The 20,515-nt window shown below is 36.5% G+C and overlaps 1 protein-coding gene across 3 annotated transcripts in view; it reads left to right on the forward strand.

The window, feature by feature from the left end:
- The first annotated feature begins 4,802 nt into the window (after positions 1-4,802).
- Positions 4,803-20,515, forward strand: part of OXR1 (oxidation resistance 1) — a 353,292-nt gene continuing 337,579 nt past the window's right edge. For all 3 annotated transcript variants that reach the window (XM_035011740.1, XM_035011743.1, XM_035011734.1), the window contains exon 1: positions 4,803-4,961. In XM_035011740.1, coding sequence (XP_034867631.1) covers positions 4,939-4,961 — 23 coding nt within the window. In that variant the 5' untranslated portion in view covers positions 4,803-4,938. The remainder of the gene's footprint in view (positions 4,962-20,515) is intronic.

Here is a 20,515-nt window from a genome sequence, read left to right on the forward strand (position 1 = left end):
CTCTTCTCTTCTCTTCCCTCCTCTTCCCTCTTCCTCTTCTCTTCTCTCTCTTTTCTCTCCCTTCTCATAAGGCTCCAGGCCCAGCATGGAGCCCAGCACAGGGCTTGAATTCATAGTCCTGAGGTCAAGATCTGAGTTGAGATCGAGGGTCAGACATTTAAGTGACTGAGCCACCCAGGTGCCCCAGGTTATTCACATTTTTAATGAATATGTCAAATGAGGGATCTTGTATTAAATTCACATACTATTTTCCTTAACGTTGTGCTAAAGGAGTGACCTCAAGAGAACAGTTGTGCGTATGCTTATAACTTACAATCATGGCTGGGCATTCAGGCAAAGTCAAATCAATCCATATATTTTAAAAAGTTTTCCCTAATGTGAAAATACACTCTCTTTGTGACAGTGAGGCAGGTGGAGGCTGTTAGTAATGTTAGAATTTCGCCTGAAAGCTATAAATTCATACTTAAGTGTGGAGAATGCTGTTGGGATTTGCATAAAGATTGTGAATCATGGGGGCCCCTGGGTGGCTCACTTGGTTAAGCATTTGACTCTTGGTTTTGGCTCAGATCATGATCTCAGTGTTCTGGGATTGAACCTCGAGTCAGGCTCCGCTCTCAGCATGGAATCTGCTTTAGATTCTCTCTCCCTCTGCCCCTCTTGCTCATGCTCTCTCTCTCTCATAAATGAATAAATCCTTATAAAAAAAAGATTATGAATCATCAAAATGTACAGAAAATTTAATCTCTCCTGAAAATCCTAAAGATATTTTCTTTGGAAAGGTTTTACTGGCAAGCAATGAATCATTTAGTGCCATTTAAAGGGAATAACAAGTCCACCTCTAAGGCCTTTGAAAACATCACATCATAGTCTTTTTTGTGTTACAAAATTTAGTAAACTTTATTGAATGTCTGGTGGGTATGTATGCTTGAAGAAATAAATTAGATAGTTATAGGATGCAAATGAAAATAAAAGATGATATAATACCAAAATAAATGCCAGAGTGATTATTGTAAATCATTATGAAGGGCCACTATGAATTTTTTTATGTTCATATATTTTATTCTTATAAATACCTAGGTATAAAATCAGAAAAAAATGCAGTTTTCTAATATTTATTTTATTTTATAAGTCCACATTTAATATAAACTTTTAAAAATCCAAGTTGGTAGTTATTACAGGTAAAGGGCATTGAGAAAAGACTGTACTTTTTAACAACATTGCCAGTATCTTAGGAAATTTTCCTGAACTTTAAGGAATAAAAAAAAAAAAATATCCTCCCAAAGAAAAATTAAACCAGGCTGAGTTCAACAGGCAAGGAAAACTTAATTCAAGACTTTTGGAATAAGGGACAGTGACTGATCTCAATTCTGCTGAAACAGAGGACAGGAGGGTTTAAGTGCTAGAGTGAGCTAGTTGAAAAGTACTGGAGGATGTTAGGAGGAGGTTGCTCAATGTGATCAGGCCATCTGTGTTTGCTGGTTGGTACTTAAAGAAGTTAGGCACCTATCCTCCCACAGAGACTGGGAGGTAGAGCACAATCTTTGATGGTTACATTTCCAATGGATGGAAGTCCTTAAGAAAGACATTACTGGGTTGTGCAACTGGCAATAAACTGATAGATTCTTATCTCAAAGGGGCAGAGTAAGAATTTACAATTGCAAGTTTTCTATAGTAAACACTATAAGAAAAGAGAGGTCAGGGGTCTAGAGTCAGGAAGAAGCCTGTCTAAAGTTGAGTCAGGTTGAAGGCAACAGTAAGAGGCTGTTTTGGTCAACCCTTCAGTTATATAAAGTTGCACCATATACATTGATAATACTTGGCCATTTTGACCTACAAAAACAATAGTTTCATATGGTTTGATCAAAGATCCTGAAATCAAATTTCTTCACATGTTATTCCTATATTCTTCAGAAGCAGGTAAATCTGGAATTGTTGTTTTTAATTATATTCTTTCTCACTCTAAAAAAGACTTAGGGAGGGTTTTATATTTATTTACATGCATGTATATATATATATGTACATATGTTTGTATATGTATGTGTGTTTATCAAAAACAGGTTAAAAATTAAACTTGCCCGAAAAGGTAAAAAAATGTTAGGATAAAAATGCAGACCTTGAAGCCTGGAATAGTTCTTAAAGAAATGTGACAAATTTGTTGCAGGGCTTCTCAGAAGTTAAAGCAAAGAAAGAAGGATAATGTCCCCATAGGATTAAAGCAACTCAGAATTTTAGAATAATAGTTTTCTTAGTGTTGAAACTTGGCACATTTTTGCTTTGAGTGCTCATAAGGGCAACATTTTTGTGTTGGTAAATATCCTGCTAAACCTTATAGCTGATTTCACAGGCCTGGATTTCACTTATTTATTTATTATCTTTACTGACATCCCTCAATGCAAACTCTTGGCAAAACCCCAAAGTATAATTCAGTAAAAGTAATTTGGTTACATATTAAAATAATGACATCCAGATACACAGCTCTCTAAAAATAGAATTAAGAATTAAGATTATCTAGAATGAATTATATCAGACAATAGTACATACATTTTTATTTTTTTTTCTTTTTTGGTAATCGAACCCTTGATAAGAATCAGGTAATACAGATTTTGAGAGTTTGAAGTTACCAATTTTGGGAGCAGAATTTGGAGTTCCTCTGTCCTTAACAGATGGAAGTCCATATGCTTTAACAATTAACCAAGGGCAGGGTGGACTTGAAAACCTCTTTGGGAATGTAAGGAGACCATTTAAGATATAGATCTTATAGCTGCTTACTCAACTGGCAGACAGGGTCTATTAAAATTAGAATCCATTAGAATTATGGTTATTTCTCTCTTCCCCTGTAGCTGCTCATATGCCCTTGTATATACTGAGCAATTTTCAGAGTGCATTTTATTTTTTATTTTTTTACATGATGACATCTATGTTAGACAGTAAATTCTTTATGTGCAAAGACCATATTTTATTAAACTTGTGTCCTTCATACTTAGAGTCTGGTAAATAATAGGGCACACAAAATATTTTGTTGATTCTATGAATGATTTAAGAAAACTGAAGGAGTTTGATGTTTAACGTTATATATCAAATACGTAAAATTACCAACAAACCACAGACTGATTGCACCTCACCTCTGCCCCACATTTGTCACTTTGCAGTAGGTACAGAATCATAAAATATTGTGAGTAAAAGTCACCGAGTCACAAACATAATGGCAGACAATGCTAGTTTTCTCCCAATACCCACTTTTATCCCCAGTTTCTAATAGACACCTTGGTTTGTAGCTGCCTAGAATAATGGCTTCATTTTCTAGACTCCAATAGAATAAGGGTGGCCAAGTGACTAAGCTGTGTCCTGTGAAGTGCAAGGAGAAATGTCATGTGTAAATTTCAGAAAGCATCCTTCTTTCCTTCTTCTTCTTGCTGACTGGAACACAGAGACTCTCTGGAGCTCAGCAGCCACTTGGAACATGTAGGGGAACCACATGGTGAGAATGGTAGAATGACAAGAAGGAAGCCTCCATCTTGTGTGTTTATAGAATTGCTGTATCTTCTTTGGACTTCTTAAGACTCAAGATTTGTTTATAGGAGAGAGAAATAAACTGTCTTTTCTAAGCCACTCTGAGTTTGGAATTTTTTTTTTTTTAATTTGCAGCCAAACCTAATGTTAGTAGTTTGGTCCGTATCTTCTTTAGAAATCCTTCCAAATCCCTAAGACTGGCTTTGCTCAGTCTTTTTGCTTCTATATACTCTGTGTAAACCTTTATTAGAAAACTTACTCCATTTTATTATAATCATCTTTTTTTTTTTTTCAGGGTTTTTTTTTTTTTTTTTTTTTTTGCGAGAGAGAGAATGAGAGAGAGCACGAGAGGGAGGAGGGTCAGAGGGAGAAGCAGACTCCCTGCTGAGCAGGGAGCCCGATGTGGGACTCGATCCCGGGACTCCAGGATCATGACCTTAGCCGAAGGCAGTCGCTTAACCAACTGAGCCACCCAGGCGCCCTATAATCATCTTTTTTACATAAAACATTCTTTGAAGGCAGAAACATGTCTTATTTGTGTGTCATTTATCCTTATCCCTGAACTGTACCTGGGATAGTGTATGTACACATAGTATATCCTCAATGAATGTTTGTTTAATTGAACTGTACTGGGTTAATGACCTGAACTGAAGTCCCTAATACAGTACCATGGAGTTAATTGTGCCCTACAGAAATTTTGGTTCAAGATCATAGGACACACTGCAGAGTAGATGCTCATAAAAAGTGTGTGGAAAGGTTAGGTAAATACATACTGCCTTGCCTCCCACATGTTACTCAATAAAAATTCTCATTTGCTTAGAAGTAGTAGTGAATTATTATTTTTTTGTTGTTGTTACAGCTTTGGACATGATAATAATTTGTGCCAAGGAGCTTTTTTTTTTTTTTTTAATGTGTGCTATGGCCAATTAGGATCTTTGTTTTGATCCTTTTAGTACAAGTATATAAAACTAATTTAGAGAGCATAACTGATTGACCATATGGAGAAAAAAATTGGTGCATCTAAAAACACATTCTGTTCTTTCCCTGTATTCTCTACTTCAGGGAATGAACATTGTATTAATCTTTAAACTTATTTTAAAGGTAAAGCATTCAGCTTATCATAGGGTTGATTTAATTTTATCTTTGGTTTATAATATGTCTTATATTTTGAGAAAAATGTATTTTTTGTGTGTCTTATACCATGACAAAACTATTGACCTGGATGAAATACGTTTGTGAAAAGTCATATAGACTGGGTTCTATAGATAACATTTTATTTCTTTTCTTTGTAGGTTATTTCAAACTGTAAGTGCATCATTCCAGCAGCAAAGCTAAAATTCCCAGTGGTCTTGTCTACTTGACCTACTCATTCCCTGTTCTGAAATCTAGAGAAAACTTCTCCACAAGACTCCTCCATAAATTGCTGCAATGTCTGTATCTAATTTATCGTGGTAAGTGAATTACCTTCTAACCTAATCCATATGCATGCACATCCTCAAGCAGTATTTTGTGGGAAAATTGTACTGTCAGAACTGGAACAGAGAAAGAACTTTAAAAGTCTGGTTTCCAGATATTGGTGTCCTGCGTTAAGGTAAGGAAAGCTACCTAGAATTTAAACTTTAACACTTTCAGCACTGTGATATCTGGGGACTCTGGAAAGGGTTCACGCCTTTTATGAATCCCAGTGACATCCCATGCCTTTCTTTCCAAACAACCTAGTGGAGAGATAAGTAGGAATCACACACTCATTCAGTGGTCCTAGCTACTGTTATAATCCCAGCTACAGGAAGAACAGGCTGCAAGGGAAGCTTTAAGGATTGGCTAGGTATATTCTCATCAGTACTTTTCTTCAGACTTTCTATTTCAACAGATCTACCCAAACTAAAGGGAATAGAACTCTAATATGGAAGAGAAAATTCCATTATAGATTCATATCTTTAAATAGCTGGCATTCTGAATAATCTTTGACATCCAGTTCATGTTTAAATGCTGTTTGTAATTTAAAATAAGCGGTATGAAGATTTTTTTGGCATATAATCAGCAACTTTTCTATGGCAACAGAGAGCAGTACTAGCAGGGATGAATTGGAAGCCATGTTTTTGGACTTTGGATTTTGTTTTTATAAATATAAAGAGGTGAATAAGTGATATGATACAAATTCACAGTATTCAATATGTGAGTATAAGAAAGACCTGGTAATATTGCCCATTTTCATAGGAGCCCATCTCATCCTTGTCTTTAATTTGTGCTGGAAATATAGATAGCATGAAAGACTGGTTTCTGCCACTTAGCTCCATCTGTTTATTTTTAGTTAAGTAAGCAATTTCTTTAGGGCAAAGGGTAGAATTATTTGTTTAGATTTAGAGTAGTGTTTCCAAAGGACCCAGTTTTTATGGGCTCCCTAGAATATGTCCTTGGATTCCTACTGGGTGCTAAGGATCTCAGTTTGCAAAAAAAGAAATGAATTAGAGAAGCTAAAATATATTCTGTAAAAATAAATGAAAAAACTATGTTATGAATTATTACTGTAAAACATTTTATATTATTAAAATAAAATCACCATTAAAATAAGAAAAAAATTCTATAGGGGCACCTGGGTGGCTCAGTCGTTAAGCGTCTGCCTTCGGCTCAGGTCATGATCCCAGGGTCCTGGGATCGAGCCCCGCATCGGGCTTCCCTGCTCGGCGGAGAGCCTGCTTCTCCCTCTCCCACTCCCCCTGCTTGTGTTCCCTCTCTGGCTGTCTCTCTCTCTGTGTCAAATAAATAGGTAAAATCTTTAAAAAAAAATAAAAAAGAAAGAAAAAAATTCTGTAGAATGTGTGAACCCCTTCAAACCCCTGGAAGATATTTTTTTAAAAAGATTTTATTTATTTATTCGAGAGGGAGAGAGAAAGAGCACAAGCGGTTGTGGCGGGGGGTGGGGAAGAGCAGAGGGATAGGGAGAAGCAGACTTCCCACTGAGCAGGGAGCCCAGCTCAGGGCTTGATCCCAGGACCCGGGGATGATGGCCTGAGCCAAAGACAGATGCTTAACCAACTGAGTCACCCAGGCGCCCCCAAGCCCCTGGAAGATATTAAGGACGCGTTTATTTAAAGAAATTACATGCCTGGCAAATGCATGTGTTGGAGATGAATCTTCAAAAAGCCGCTGCCTGCCAAAGAAGAAAGAAAAAGATGAAGGGGAAGGGACAGGAAGGAGAACGAGGAGGAGGAGGAGAATATAATAAGAAGAGACAAATAAGAAGCAGGAGAGGGTGGAGGAAATTGAAACACAGGTTTGATTGTCATATCTCAAGATAGGGTGTGATGTGGCCTGACTCCCAGAATCAGGACAGGGCAAACATTTGAAGCTGTCCTTGGTATGTACCTTGGCCAACAGCTGACTTGATGTGATGTAATGGTTTAGTCAAAGGCCATCCCTCCAATGTGATGTTAGGGCCATTCAAGACACAGTGAACTCCACAAAGAGAAGTGATCGTATGTTGTGGTTCCAGCCCAGTTGTCTAGCACAGCTCTTAGAATTTGGTAGCTATTCTATACATTTATGCTGTGCAAATGAGTGAAAAAATGCAAAATAGGTAATTCAATGGCAAATAAATAGTTTCATTCTGAAAAATTTTTTTGATTGTGGGATATCTTAAAGAATCTGAATATCTGAAATTTGTTAGAATTCTTTCCATCTCAAAGGTACGAATTTTACAGAAATCTTGTAAAAGGTTTTTACAAGGGTCTGGCTCTCTGTTTTGAAATTCAGAAACTAAGACATGAAAATACTGACTGAAATTGGAAGAGAAACTGGTTTGACAGATTATTAATTTAAAATAAGATATGTAATGTTTAACTGCATGGGATGCTTGATTTGGCCTGACCAGTGCATTCTGTAACTGTGGTGGAAAACTTCATGGGACTCTAAGTCAGAGGACTGGCTGATGATCAAATGATCATTGCAAGGAGCGTCATATGCTTCCAGGGTTCAAGGAGTCCAGCTAGGGACAGGGTACACCTGGGGCGATATATCTGTCAATAAGGATGTATCGGCCAGACACTCCCATCTATTACTTAGGGCAGCTTCTTCATGTCTGGGAATTAGAATAACACTGTCAGTCTTTATCTCTGTGATTCTTTTGAGTTCCACTTCTGCCAGACTCCCCTCTGTTTGGCTATGTCACTAATGTTAGCAGAGTTTATTGTCAAAATCCACTTGAATCTGTGAACCGTTTGGTCTGCTTACCATGACATTGTACATATCTAACCATATCCATGAGGTGATTTTAAAAGTTGACTCTGAGGCTTAATGGAAAGGGGGTGCCTAATTGTGATCCCTGCATGCAATTGAAGAATTTAGAAATTCATGTTAACAACTATCCAAGCAATCCTCCCAGCTTTTAAATACCCAGTATAGGAAAATTATCTTTTTTGCATATTAAAAGAAACTTCCTTGCTCTAGTAGTTATGGGTATGACATTTGAAAAAAATATAAAATAATTTGGCCCTTTCATACAGAATCTCAAAAAGAAATACAATCTAGGAAATGTCCAAATTTCTGGGAAACTGTGCAGTGCCAATCAAGTAAGGAGAGTGGTAGGAATTGATTATAAGAATCACATGGTAACATACAACAGATGTTTCATGAATCTTCCTGTTCAGTAAATAATTACCAGAGGGAGACAATGATTGAATTGACTTTGGTTGAGATAGAGACAAAGGGATGTACAGAATCAATTGCAGACATCTATGAACAGGTGACAGATTCCAGGCTATGATCTGAGGGAAAGAATTGTTACTGGTAGCAGAGGTAATTAACAGGAGATATGAGGAAGCAGAAAGAGTTGAAAAAGAGTCCTATTTCTATAGCACAAAGAGGGAAATGGTGTGATACCAAGGGGTATTTGAAAGGACTTTTAGTGCTTCTTCCCTGATGATCATCTTCAACCTGTCTGTTTTTTAATATTTTTATAAGATTATATGTAATATAAATATATAATGTATGTTTATATAACGTATATGTATATAATGTTTCAAAACATTTGTTTCAAAACATTCATTTTTATGACATGAAAGCTAAGTAAATATTATCAAGAGTGAACATTTACATGGCATTTACCTTGTACCAGACACATTTTTAGACGCTTTGTGGATATTAACCCACATACTCCTCACACAACCTTATTAGCGATGTAGCGTTGCTATTTGCATTTCCACAAGTGAGAATTTAGGCACAGAAACTTTAGTAGAAAGTTGCCCAATATGACACAGCCACTAAGTAGCAGAGTTAGGAAATGAACGCAGGCAGCTGGTTGGTACCCCTAACCACTTAACTGCCCATACAAAACAAACACTACCTGGTAAAGCGATACCTTTCTTTGTGTGTGTGGCTTCTAAACAAGTGCCCTGGTTCCCATTTCCAACCAGAATGTTTCCCTTAATTTCCTCAAATATAGATATCCTGGGACCTCTCCTGGAAGGAAGTGAATATCTGGACCTGGGAACACTATCAGGCATTAGAATAGTATTGAGGGTAGAGTGGGGGTAGTGGATGAGCGCCCTAATTTCCTAGAGGAGGTAAAGAGGTTGTTGCCATCAGAAACTTAGGTGAACCTTCCACATTAGATAAGGTGAGCTACCTAAACAACAAAATGTAAATCTTAGTTCTACTTGTCGTGTGACAGGCTAGGAATTGTCAGGTTTTCATCATGATACAGAAGAAGCACAACAGAAAGATATCCGTACTTTGCTATAATTCAACTAAAATGACTCTTCCATTGCCCATCTCATAGAGACCCTCCACTACGAAATCAGGTACTTTCTACTCCCCTGGCCCTATTGCACCCTTAGTTTCTGTTGTATTAGTGTTACTGTACATATGTTAACCAGTATTCAGAGAGTGATCCTAGTGGTGGCTTAACTGATTTTGCCAAATGCCATCTTTTTGACACCAAATTGTTTTTTGTTACGATGCCTGTGCACATTTCAGCTTTTGTTCATAGCATCTTAAAGACTGTGGCACCTGATAGAGGTGAAGGTAATTGAACTAGAGCCAGGTATGGGAGAAAGAAGACACTGGATGAATGAAAGTAAGAGGCAAGGAGCCAGTCAAAATCTATTGAGCATCTGTAATGTGCTGTGCCCTAGGCTTACTACAGGGATGCTTTCTTAATGGGAAGTAATGATGACTCTTATAGGAGCTCATCTCTTAGCCAAGAAGACTAAGTAATCAAATAACTGACTTAATGTAGTAAGTGCTCTAAAAGGTACATCCAGGGTGGGGCACCCGGGTGGCTCAGTCTGTTGAGCTGCCGACTCTTGGTGATCTCAGGTGGTGATCTCAGGGTGGGATTGAGCCCTGCGTCAGGCTCCGCGCTCAGTGGGGAGTCTGCTTCAGGATTCTCTCTTTCCTTCTGCCCTTTCCCCCATGGTCTCACCCTTTCTCTGAGATAAATAAATCTTTAAAAAAATAAATAAAAATAAGTAAAAGGTCTGTCCAGGGTGTTTGGGGAAACAAAATGGTTATTTGTTTCTCCTGCAAGGGAAGAAATGGCTTCTTTTTTAGGAGTGCAAATACGTCTCTTGCATTTACTGCTAAAAATAAAGGAGTATGCTAATTATGGAGAGTCAAACACTATAGAAAAATATAAAGCAGCAATAAGAAATGATCAAAATCCTACCATACGTAGAAAGCCACAGTTATAAATGCTGAGATATATTCTTTTCTACTTATACTCACAAAGTTTTGCAAAACTGAACTCAAACCATGCATTGTATTTGACATCTTCTGTTTTCACTTTGTAACTTCCATGGTCATCTCTCTGATGGATATAAAGCAACATCATCATGTGTAAAGGCTGGGTCACATTGTACGCCAGTAGCGTTATTTATTTCACTCATTTAGATTGGACCTTTTCTAATTTTCACTTTTTACTATTGTAAGTACTTCTGTTGTGAAGAAAATTATTAACTACTGCTGGGTCACAAGGTTCTGTGTCATTCAGAGCCCCTGATGAGGCCCTATGTTGTTAGCTGTCTGGATTGCAGACATCAAGGCTAGGGAGAAAATACGTGTTTCTGAGAAAGTGTCTTATCAACTCATCTCCTTTTTTACTTTAGAAAAGGACCTGTATTATACACTAACTATTTTACCCGATTAGTTCCTTATAAATACTGAAGATGTGCTAATTGTCAAGGAAATATTTACTTAGAGCTGATTAATAGAGTTTTATTAAAAGTCAACAAACCATTCCATCATGGATGCCCATAGATTGGAAATACAGTGAAGTCTGAATTGTGTAAGTTATTGATGTATTGACTAAATTTACAAGTGGTAAATGGTCTTTATTGAATATTGAATATGCTTATAGTATAAAATATTATTATGAATGCTGGCAAGTTCAGTAATGCTCTCTAATAAGAGGTGAAAACTAATTTGACTTATCTTCTTTATCCAAAACTAATAGTGTGTTAGAACCCTAGAAATGAGAAAGATGCAAAATTAGAAGTGTAGATACTTTGTCAGATTATTCACATTATAATATTTTTATTTAAGTTCTTTAATGAATACAAGAAAAAGTGAATCCCTCTATATCATTCTTTGGCACCAGTATTTAGGAGGAAAAAAAGATTCTGGAGAGACAGAAACAGTCTATTTGTATTAAAGACTGGGGGAAAGTCAGAGTCTTTTCTCAAAGGTTGCCTTAACCACTATTCTGCAAACTACTTTTCCTATTTGCGCTGTTAAATGGCAGGCTCTCAGGGGCAATATTTGCAGTGGCAGAGGAAGTAGAGACTTGAATTACCTCTTTTTAAAGGGCTCAGAACTCACAGTGGGGAGAAATGTGGGTCAGTAGAGAGATTGCAAAGGGAAATTTTTTACCCTGAGTTGTATAGTAAAGGGTAAAAGTCAGAATTGTCAACAGTCTGTTACTGGAAGAGAGAGAGAAAGAGAGAGAGAGAAATTTAGACATTAAAAAAAAGCTAATATTTCTAATTAAAAAAAGATGAGACTTTCTGAGTGATAGGAAAAGCTTAGGTGGCGAAATACTGTATTACCCAGGATGGTAAGCGCATGTTGAATGAATGACATATTAAGGTGCTGAGAAGAGAGAGTGGGTTTGAGAGCCTAAAATTTAAGAATCCTCATATGAGTGGGGATGTTCAGCTTGTAAAGGAGTAGATCCAGAACACAGAAGAGTAGGTTGAGTTTAGAAGAGACTAAAGAGCAGATGACCTAGAGAGGAAGAGGAGAGAATAAAATAGCCAAAATGAAAACTCAAAAGGAATAAAAATATGTCTCCAAAATCACATAACACTTTAAGTGTGGTGATTTGTATGAAAGTCAGTTTACCGAATTCTGAAAAATTTCAGTATGTCTTTCTAGTCATAATATGCCTTTTCAAATGGGGTGGCTGGGTGATAGACATTGGGGAGGGTATGTGCTATGGTGAGTGCTGTGAATTGTGCAAGACTGTTGTATCACAGATCTGTACCTCTGAAACAAATAATACAATATATGTTAAAAAAAAGAAGAAGAAGAAGAAGATAACGGGAGGGGAAGAATGAAGGGGGGAAATTGGAAGGGGAGATGAACCATGAGAGACGATGGACTCTGAACAACAAACTGAGGGTTCTAGAGGGGAGGGGGGTGGGGGGATGGGTTAGCCTAGTGATGGGTATTAAGGAGGGCACGTTCTGCATGGAGCACTGGGTGTTATACACAAACAATGAATCATGGAACACTACATCAACTAATGATGTAATGTATGGTGATTAACATAACATAATAATAAAAAAAGAAAAAGAAAAAGAAAGAAATCCCTTCATTATTAATACGATTAATCCTATTTTGATTTGTGCTTGACACTTTAAGTAAACACATTATATTTTTAGTATCCCTGATCATGTTTGGCTTTGAGCTATGTGCCTTTAGAAATGGCTTTTTAAAAAGTTAACATTAATAGGAAACCTGGATATTTTTCTCCATATATCAACCTCAAATTCTTTCTCCTTGAATAATCAAATAATTAGTAAAACAGATTTTTATTTTTGTTCTTAAACATTAATGCTAACTAGACATGAATCACATTTTGAAGAAATTTGGTATATTTTGGTCAGCTTAGAGGAGTTTGTTTTCTTGTGGAGATAATGAATTTGGGTTTGCAGGTTCAATTCCCACAGAGACCAATTAGTTCTACTCTCTTCCCTGGCCAAAGCCTACACCTGTAACCTTGACCAGCCCTCCTTCCCAAACTTGCCATTGGTCACAAGTCATTAGGAACAGGTGATTGATTATTAGTAATTTACAGTTAGTATTGGAAAAATATATTTATACACTAAAGTCAAGTGCTCTTCAGGGATTGATAATGGGCCCTATTATCTTCCTTTTGAATGTCATCCAGGTCTATAAACCTGCTTTGAAATGTCTTTTCATCATTCTCAGAGGAATCACAATTTACTTTCTTGTGGAAGAACTACAATGAATAATTACAGCAATATTTCTTTAGACTGTAGAAGATTTAACATAAAACTGGGCAGTCCATTTCAACCCTTAAAGGCTAGAGTTACTAAACACTAGCCCTTTTTGGACTTGAATAATTAATATAAAGGCCAGTGAATGGTCTATGAGATAGTTTTAATTATAAAAGTTACATAAAAGTTACATATGTAACTTTTATGTATGTTATTTTCAGTATGGTCAAAACTAAATTTTGTAATCTTAAACATCATTTGCTGTTGGTGCATAAAATTTTCAGTGATCATTTCATCATGGTATATAACCCCCCCATTATCTTTTTTGTTTGTTTGCTTATTGGATTTTATTTTTTGTTTTTAAGATTGTAAAGAGAGTCTACCTTGATTTTAAAACTATTGCAGTGTAATTGAAGAAAAGAAAACACTTTTCAGCTCAAATGGATGGTCACTAAAAGGGTTAGATGTATTCATTTATACTTGCTTTTATGTTCTTTTTTAAAGAATAGGTTTGTTGTTATAAGTTTTATAGGACTTTAAAAGTAATTCCTGTGTGATTAGAGAAATGGATTAGGTATAGTTTAGTTTCATCTAGACTAGCAATACATTATTTTTATGTAAATTAGAAAATATTTTCTTACATTTATATTCATTCATGTCTTCATTCAACAAACACTTTTCAGTGCCTACAATGTGTAGTTTTCAACGCTGTGGATAGAATAGAATGATGAATGCAACAGAGGTCCCCACTTTCATTAAGCTTACATTCTAGTGATGAAGACAGATATAAATTGATAAGCAAATATCAGATAGTGATAAATATTTTGAAGAATAACCCAGCAGAATAAAAAGATAGAGTGATGGTGGAGAACTGGCCAAGGAAAGCCTCTTGAGCAAGGTGACATTTAAGCAGAGAGGGAATAAGCAATGTAAGTCTTAGCAGAAAACCATTTCAGGTAGAGAAACAGGAAGGACAAAGGCTCTGAGACTGAAATGTACCTGTTGTGTTTGAGGAAACATCAAGGAAGCTGGTTTGGTAGAAACAGCCAGTAGAAGGGAGAGTCCCAGGAACTGAGCTTGTAGAGGTAGCAGGGGGACATGTAGATCATGAGAAACACTGGATTATATTCTAAATGTGATAGGAAACTTTGCCCTCACTGACCAGATTACAGGAGAAAATTCATCTAAAATGTAAATTCAGTGAAATTTAGTAATGGGAAGAATTGAGTGTTGAGAGCAGGGTGTTGATCTTATTTCTATTTCAAAAGGACCTCTCTGTGATCTTCAAATTATATGAAAGCAATTCATATTGTATTCTTAATATAAACACTCAGCAGATGATTAGTAAGAAAGAATGTTATGTAATACACTGTAATAATGAAAGAAAAAAAGTAAATGAAAACCCTTTTTCATGAATGTAGCCATTTATCATCCATTGTAAAAGATTCAACAAATCTGATACATCTGAATAATTAGGGACATTATATAAAAGATACAATAGAAATATTCTATATTCCGTTAAGGAGTTTTAGAGATCAATGAATGTTTTTGTAATTGTGGAAATTGAGAATATATTGTCCAACTTACAGTTCACATTTATTTTTAAATCTCTCACCATCATAAACTTTAAGGCTACTTCCAGTATATGAACATAAAAGTTCATTAATCAATGAAGGGTCTCCTCCATACTGGTTGTTTAATGTAAGTGTGGTTTTAGTGAGGAACCAGATGTCATAGAGCATCAGTCCAAGTGCTAACATGTGTTCTAGAGAGAATGCTTCCATGACATTACCATGTGTCCTTCCTTGGAAAAGAAATTCACCTTTATTCTAAGACTATTACCTTTCTACACTTTTTGTGATAAAATATGGTTTCTTTTATGGCACTGATTGTAGATGGAAGTTAGGTTATTTCTTTTATGTCCTTACTTGGCAAAATAAAAGTTGGAAGCACAACGTTGATCCCACGCCTCTCCCATCATGTGTGTGTTAATTTAATTGGACTATAAAATCAAGAAGTCTGGGACTTCTGGTGGACTGGGAATTTTTTCAAACCGGCTCCAATCCAGGATATTAATTGTCAATGGTACATGATCCAGATCAGAAAAGAAATCATCCATGGATATCTGCCACCTTTATTTGGCACTATGGGGTTGTAGATTCAGTGATTGAGAAAGCTTACAAATGACTTAATTACCTACAATGGGATAAAATGGTCTCACAAGAATATAATAATTGTTTTGTTACTAGACCTGGGCAAACTCTTGCCTATGTAAGGAGACGTGGCTAATCCGTCCTTCTTGGAGGCATCATTATCATGTGTGGTCCAGGAAGTCCCTCTATGGGGTTATAATGACTTCTCTCCTGCTGTTTATTTTTAGTCATGTTTAACATTTGTGTATTTCCTTCTCTTTTTAATAATTACATTTCTTTATCAGATAGTGTTACAGTTTTCCCACTGGTGATTCAGCAAACTCATTTTTTATTATGGGCAAAATCTGTTCATTGCTCAATGCTGTTTGTTAAGTCTCCTCCCAAGTAATAAGACTATTTATATTTCATAATAAGTAGCCTTGAGCCTTCGAATGTGTTTTGATTCCCCAGAATTTGGAAAGTCAAATGCTCTCACATTCACATTTGCAGAGGTCACATCGATATTTGGTTAGATGAAACTATTGATTATAGATACCAAGTTGAACACAAGTGAAAATTTTCCTTTCATCTCGGTCTGCTTAGATAAAATGGTGCTTGAATTTACAACGTCATTGCTAAGTTAGTATTCAGAGCAGCTGAGCACCAGCAACAGAGACAGAATACCCTCCCCTGCAAGAGCCAGTGCACCAGGGCTCCGCGCTGCCGCTGGGAGCTTGTGGTAGAAGCCTGAAGTTCTGAGACATTGACCATCTTTTCTGACTGATAAATTTCATGTAGGAGGGCTAGTATTGTTCCAGATGGTTTTTCGGCTTTTTACATACTAGCTTCGTAGACTCCTGCTGTAATCAAAAATTGGTTTTACTCCAGACATTTGACAAAAAAATTAGATGAAGTTAACTACTCTTCGGTTTTAGATTACTGATACAAAGCGCTTTCATGATTATGACAGAAAAAGTGGAAATTCAAACTAAGTGGTGTCCTTGGATGCATTTTCATTTAGACCTTTTCCCTGAGGTTTTTATAATATCATGAAATTGCATTCAGATACAGAATTTGCATACAATCAGGCTCATTGAAATTTAGATGATCCCCTTCAATCCATAATATTCTTTTTAGTGTTTTTTTTTCCTTTTTCAAGTTTTTATTTAAATTCCAGTTAGTTAGCATACAGTGTAATATTAGTTTCAGGTATAGAGTTTAGTGATTTATCACTTACATACAACACCCAGTGCTCATCACAAGTGCCCTCCTCAATACCCATCACCCTTTTACCCCATCCCTCACCCACCGCCCCTCCAGCAACCCTCAGTTTCTTCTCTCAAATTAAGAGTCTCTTAGGTTTGCCTCTCTCTCTCTTTTTTTCTTTTTAGTGTTTTTATGGAAAACTAGCTAGATATTTGAAGTGACTGTAAGAATGATGATATGAAAAGATTTAAAAGGCACCTATTAATTTGCTTTCATGGTGAGAGCTTTCATTATGTTTATTACTTTTAGGTTCTTACAAACTGAATAAGAGAAAGTAATTTTCTTGAAGTGAGAATTTGCTTGATATCTCTCCATATTTTTTCCAAATTTGGCGTTTGGAGAATAAAACAGACATATAAAATGCTTACTATATTTGACAAGTTGTAAATATGATCGATTGAAGGTAAGCATTGAGTTACAGCTGTTACCAGAAGATGTGTGATGAGATATGAGAAACTTCATCTCCCCAGTTAGAATGTACCTGGACAGCCACCTACTGGGACAGAGATGAAGTCATCCTACATGTTGTTGGCACCTAATACTCAATGGGTGCTTTGCACTCATGAATGGCTGAATTCACCAGAGCACTCAGTCTGACTCCCCAGCCAGGCATTGTAATGGGGAGTGTATTTATAGTATAGGTGGGAAGATTTTGGTTAAAAAAAAAACAATCCTACATGGTAACAGGAGATGAGGTAATTCGACTGTCATAAGGTTATTCTGTGTCTAAAATATGCAGACATTTGTCACTGAACACTGAAGAGTTTTGTGGATATATTTTCTTTTCTTTTTTTTAAATTTTTAAAAAAGATTTTATTTATTTATTTGTCAGAGAGATAGATAGAGAGAGCATAAGCAGGGGAAGCGGCAGGCAGAGGGAGAGGGAGAAGCAGGCTCCCCACTGAGCAGGGAGCCCAATGTGGGACTCGATCCCAGGACACTGAGATCATGACCCAAGTCTAAGGCAGATGCTTAACCATCTGAGCCACCCAGGTGTCCCTGTGGATATATTTTCAACTCTGAATTAGAGCTATGGCTCATTTGAGCTAAGGTAAGAACTTTCTTGGTATTTAAGAAAATAAAACAGCCCTGTTCCTATTCTGTACTATTGATTTTTTTACACTTAGGAGAAATTTCCTCAGTTCCATGTTCTGAAATCTGCCCATTGTAACTGTCTCTTAGCCTTTTCTTATCATCATCAATTATTGGCTGTCATTGACAGGGCATGTGCCTAAAATCATAGAATATTTTCTAGAGGGAAGCTGTGAGGTCACAGAGGATGTTGGTTACAAAGGTGGGCTTCATGGACAAGGGCCAGTCAGTGGCAAAGCATCCTGTTACAAAGTAAAAGAAAAAAAAAAAAAAAGAGAAAAAGATAATATTGGTCTGATTTTGCTAAATTTCTTTCTTTAGTGTGAAATGATGAACTGCATAAGTACTTGGCATTAGTCTTTCTTTCATGAGATGGTGATGATAAATGATAATTATTATCCCTGATTGATAAAAGCAGAAGTGTTTAGCTCAAAAGTCTTCAATTTTTTTTTAAGTCTCCAATTTTAATTTTCAGATTTATGGTTCTATAAAATTAACAGCCTGGGAACTACTTAATCTAATTTGACTAATTACCCAAACCATGAATCCCATCAACAGAAACCCCAACAAGTGGCAACCCAGCCTTTCCTGAAAACCCTTCCTATGAGTTCTTAGCCTCCATTATGATCTTGGGTTTCTCTGCTACAAAGTTTCCTTTACATTGGATCTAAGGCTACTACTTTAGTTACTACCTTTTTTTTATTTCACCAAAATCCATATGTGCTATGTCTAATATAACATTTTCCCAAATGTCCTCTGAAGACCACTGATTTCGTGGTGTATATTAACAGGTATCAGGAGGAAAGGTGGGGGGAACCACAGTCAAGTTATTTGGGGAAGCAGTAGTTCAAACAGTAGATTACTTCATTTCAGTACTTCACAAATTCTTTATTGGGCTGAGTCATTCAATAAATATTTATTGAGCATCTACTGCATGTCAGTCAGTGTTCTATATTCTAATCTATGTGGGAGATATTTAAGAGGAAGATACAATAATCTGGGTCTCCCAGATTTAGACTGTGGAGTCTTTTTTTCTTTCTTGTAGTTGGTGTTATTTGGAGTAGCACTAAAATTATTAGGTAAAAGCTGTATCTTCTTCCCCTCATCTCCCTTTCTTTAAATTTTCTCAAATTAAACCTGTAGATTCCTTTAACTTTCAGTTACATAATTTCCAGACCCTTCTACTCTACTCTGGACATGTCTTAGTTTATCTTTGATTCTACTGAAAATATGGTAATAACACAAAAATCAGGTTTGGTTTGACCTAGTACAGCATGAGATCATTATCTTCTTTTTCTGGCTGTATAATCCTATAAGTGCAGGACAAACTCATTTTTTGTTTTGTTTTTGTCAATTTTATCATGTGGTTATCAAATATGAGCTCGAATTCCATTATGAGCGCATGTCTATATCAAGCATCATCTTGTTACAACCAGCTCATCAACCCTGTCCTGTTAAGATCTTTTTGGAAATTTGTTCATTGGACTTTCAAGAAAAGCTGCCCACTCAAGTCTATCTTAAGTAGGGGCAGGTTTTTGTAGGAATAACTCTAGAATAATGAGGACATGCATCTCAGTCACACAAGCAAGCTTTCTATACTGCAGAAACAGCAGCACAAGAAAGTGTCAGGGGAACGGGGACCCCTGTACCATTGGGTCACATCGAATTGAGAATGTGGTTCAGGAACTAAAGGCCAGTTGGAATGCAGTGATGTCCTAGTGACTGTCATTGCCTTCAGGAGCAAAACTTTATTGACCTCTTTTCCTATTCTCTGGCATTAGTCTGATTTACTGATGCCTTTCTTTGTGACCTTTTGATTCTGTATCTGGTAGGCCTGCCTAGTTTTGTATTTCAAGCTCAAGAGCTGGCCCATTTGGTACACTGCGGTCTTGTGCAATAGCTTTCTGTCAATCAAACAGTCCTACTATGGCAGTTCTAATCTACCATATGGCTCATAGCACAGCTTTGATTTTTGAGTATAACTCTCTTTGAGCTGATCAGGAGAAATTAATCATAAATAAAACCACAAGTAAACTAAATAGATTAGTGTAGAATACTGAATGGTTCTTAAAGTGTGGTCGCTGGGTTGGCAGAATCAGTATCAGCTGGGAATATGTTAGAGGCTCCACCCTACTGAATCAGAAAACCTGGGGTTGGGATCCAGCAATCTGCATTTTATTTAAGCCCTCCAGGTGATTCTGATGCAAGCTCAAGGAGAACAGATGGTATAAAATTGTCTCCTTGGAGTCTAGATTTATAGTGTGATTACAAAAAAAAAATTACTTTGGGTATAATTGATATGCAGAAGATCTTTCTGATAATATTTAACTAACAGTTTCAGCTGTTTTTTTAAAGTTGCTTTTTGACAGAGGGAGAATATTGTCAGCATATAAGATCATGCTTTTAAGTAACTTTTAGTATATTCAGAGTTGTGCAACCATCACCACAATCAATAGAATATTTTCATCACCCCCAAAAGAAACCCCATTCCAACTGGCAGTCATTCCCCATTCCCTCCCTTTCCTAACTCCTCATTAACCACCTGCAACCACTAATCCACATCCTGACTTTGTGAATTTGCCTGTTCTAGACATTTCATATAAATGGCATCATATAATATATGATCTTTTGTAACTGGCTTCTTTCACTTCACATGATGCTTTTAAGGTTTCCATGTCGTAGCAGGCATCAGGACTCCATTTCTTTTCATTATTCCAAATCATTTCAAATGATATTCTATCAAATAGATATACTATATCTGAATACAGACTATATTTTTTATATAAATAGATATACATTATTTATCCATTCGTCAGTTGATGGACACATGGGTTGTTTCCACATTTTGGTTAATGTAAATAATGCTGCTATGATCACACATGTACCAGTTTTTGTATGGACATTATTTTCATTTATCATGGTATATAATTAGGACTGGAATTGCTGGGTCATGTTGGTAACTCTGTATTTAATTTCTTGAGGAACTGACAGACTGTTTTTCAAAGTGGCTGTACATCATTTTACATTCCCACCAGCAGCGTATGAGTGTTCCAATTT

This window comes from Mirounga leonina, unplaced genomic scaffold (genome assembly GCF_011800145.1).
Source record: "Mirounga leonina isolate KUSES-001 unplaced genomic scaffold, KU_Mleo_1.0 Mir_165, whole genome shotgun sequence".
Lineage (NCBI taxonomy): Eukaryota > Metazoa > Chordata > Mammalia > Carnivora > Phocidae > Mirounga > Mirounga leonina.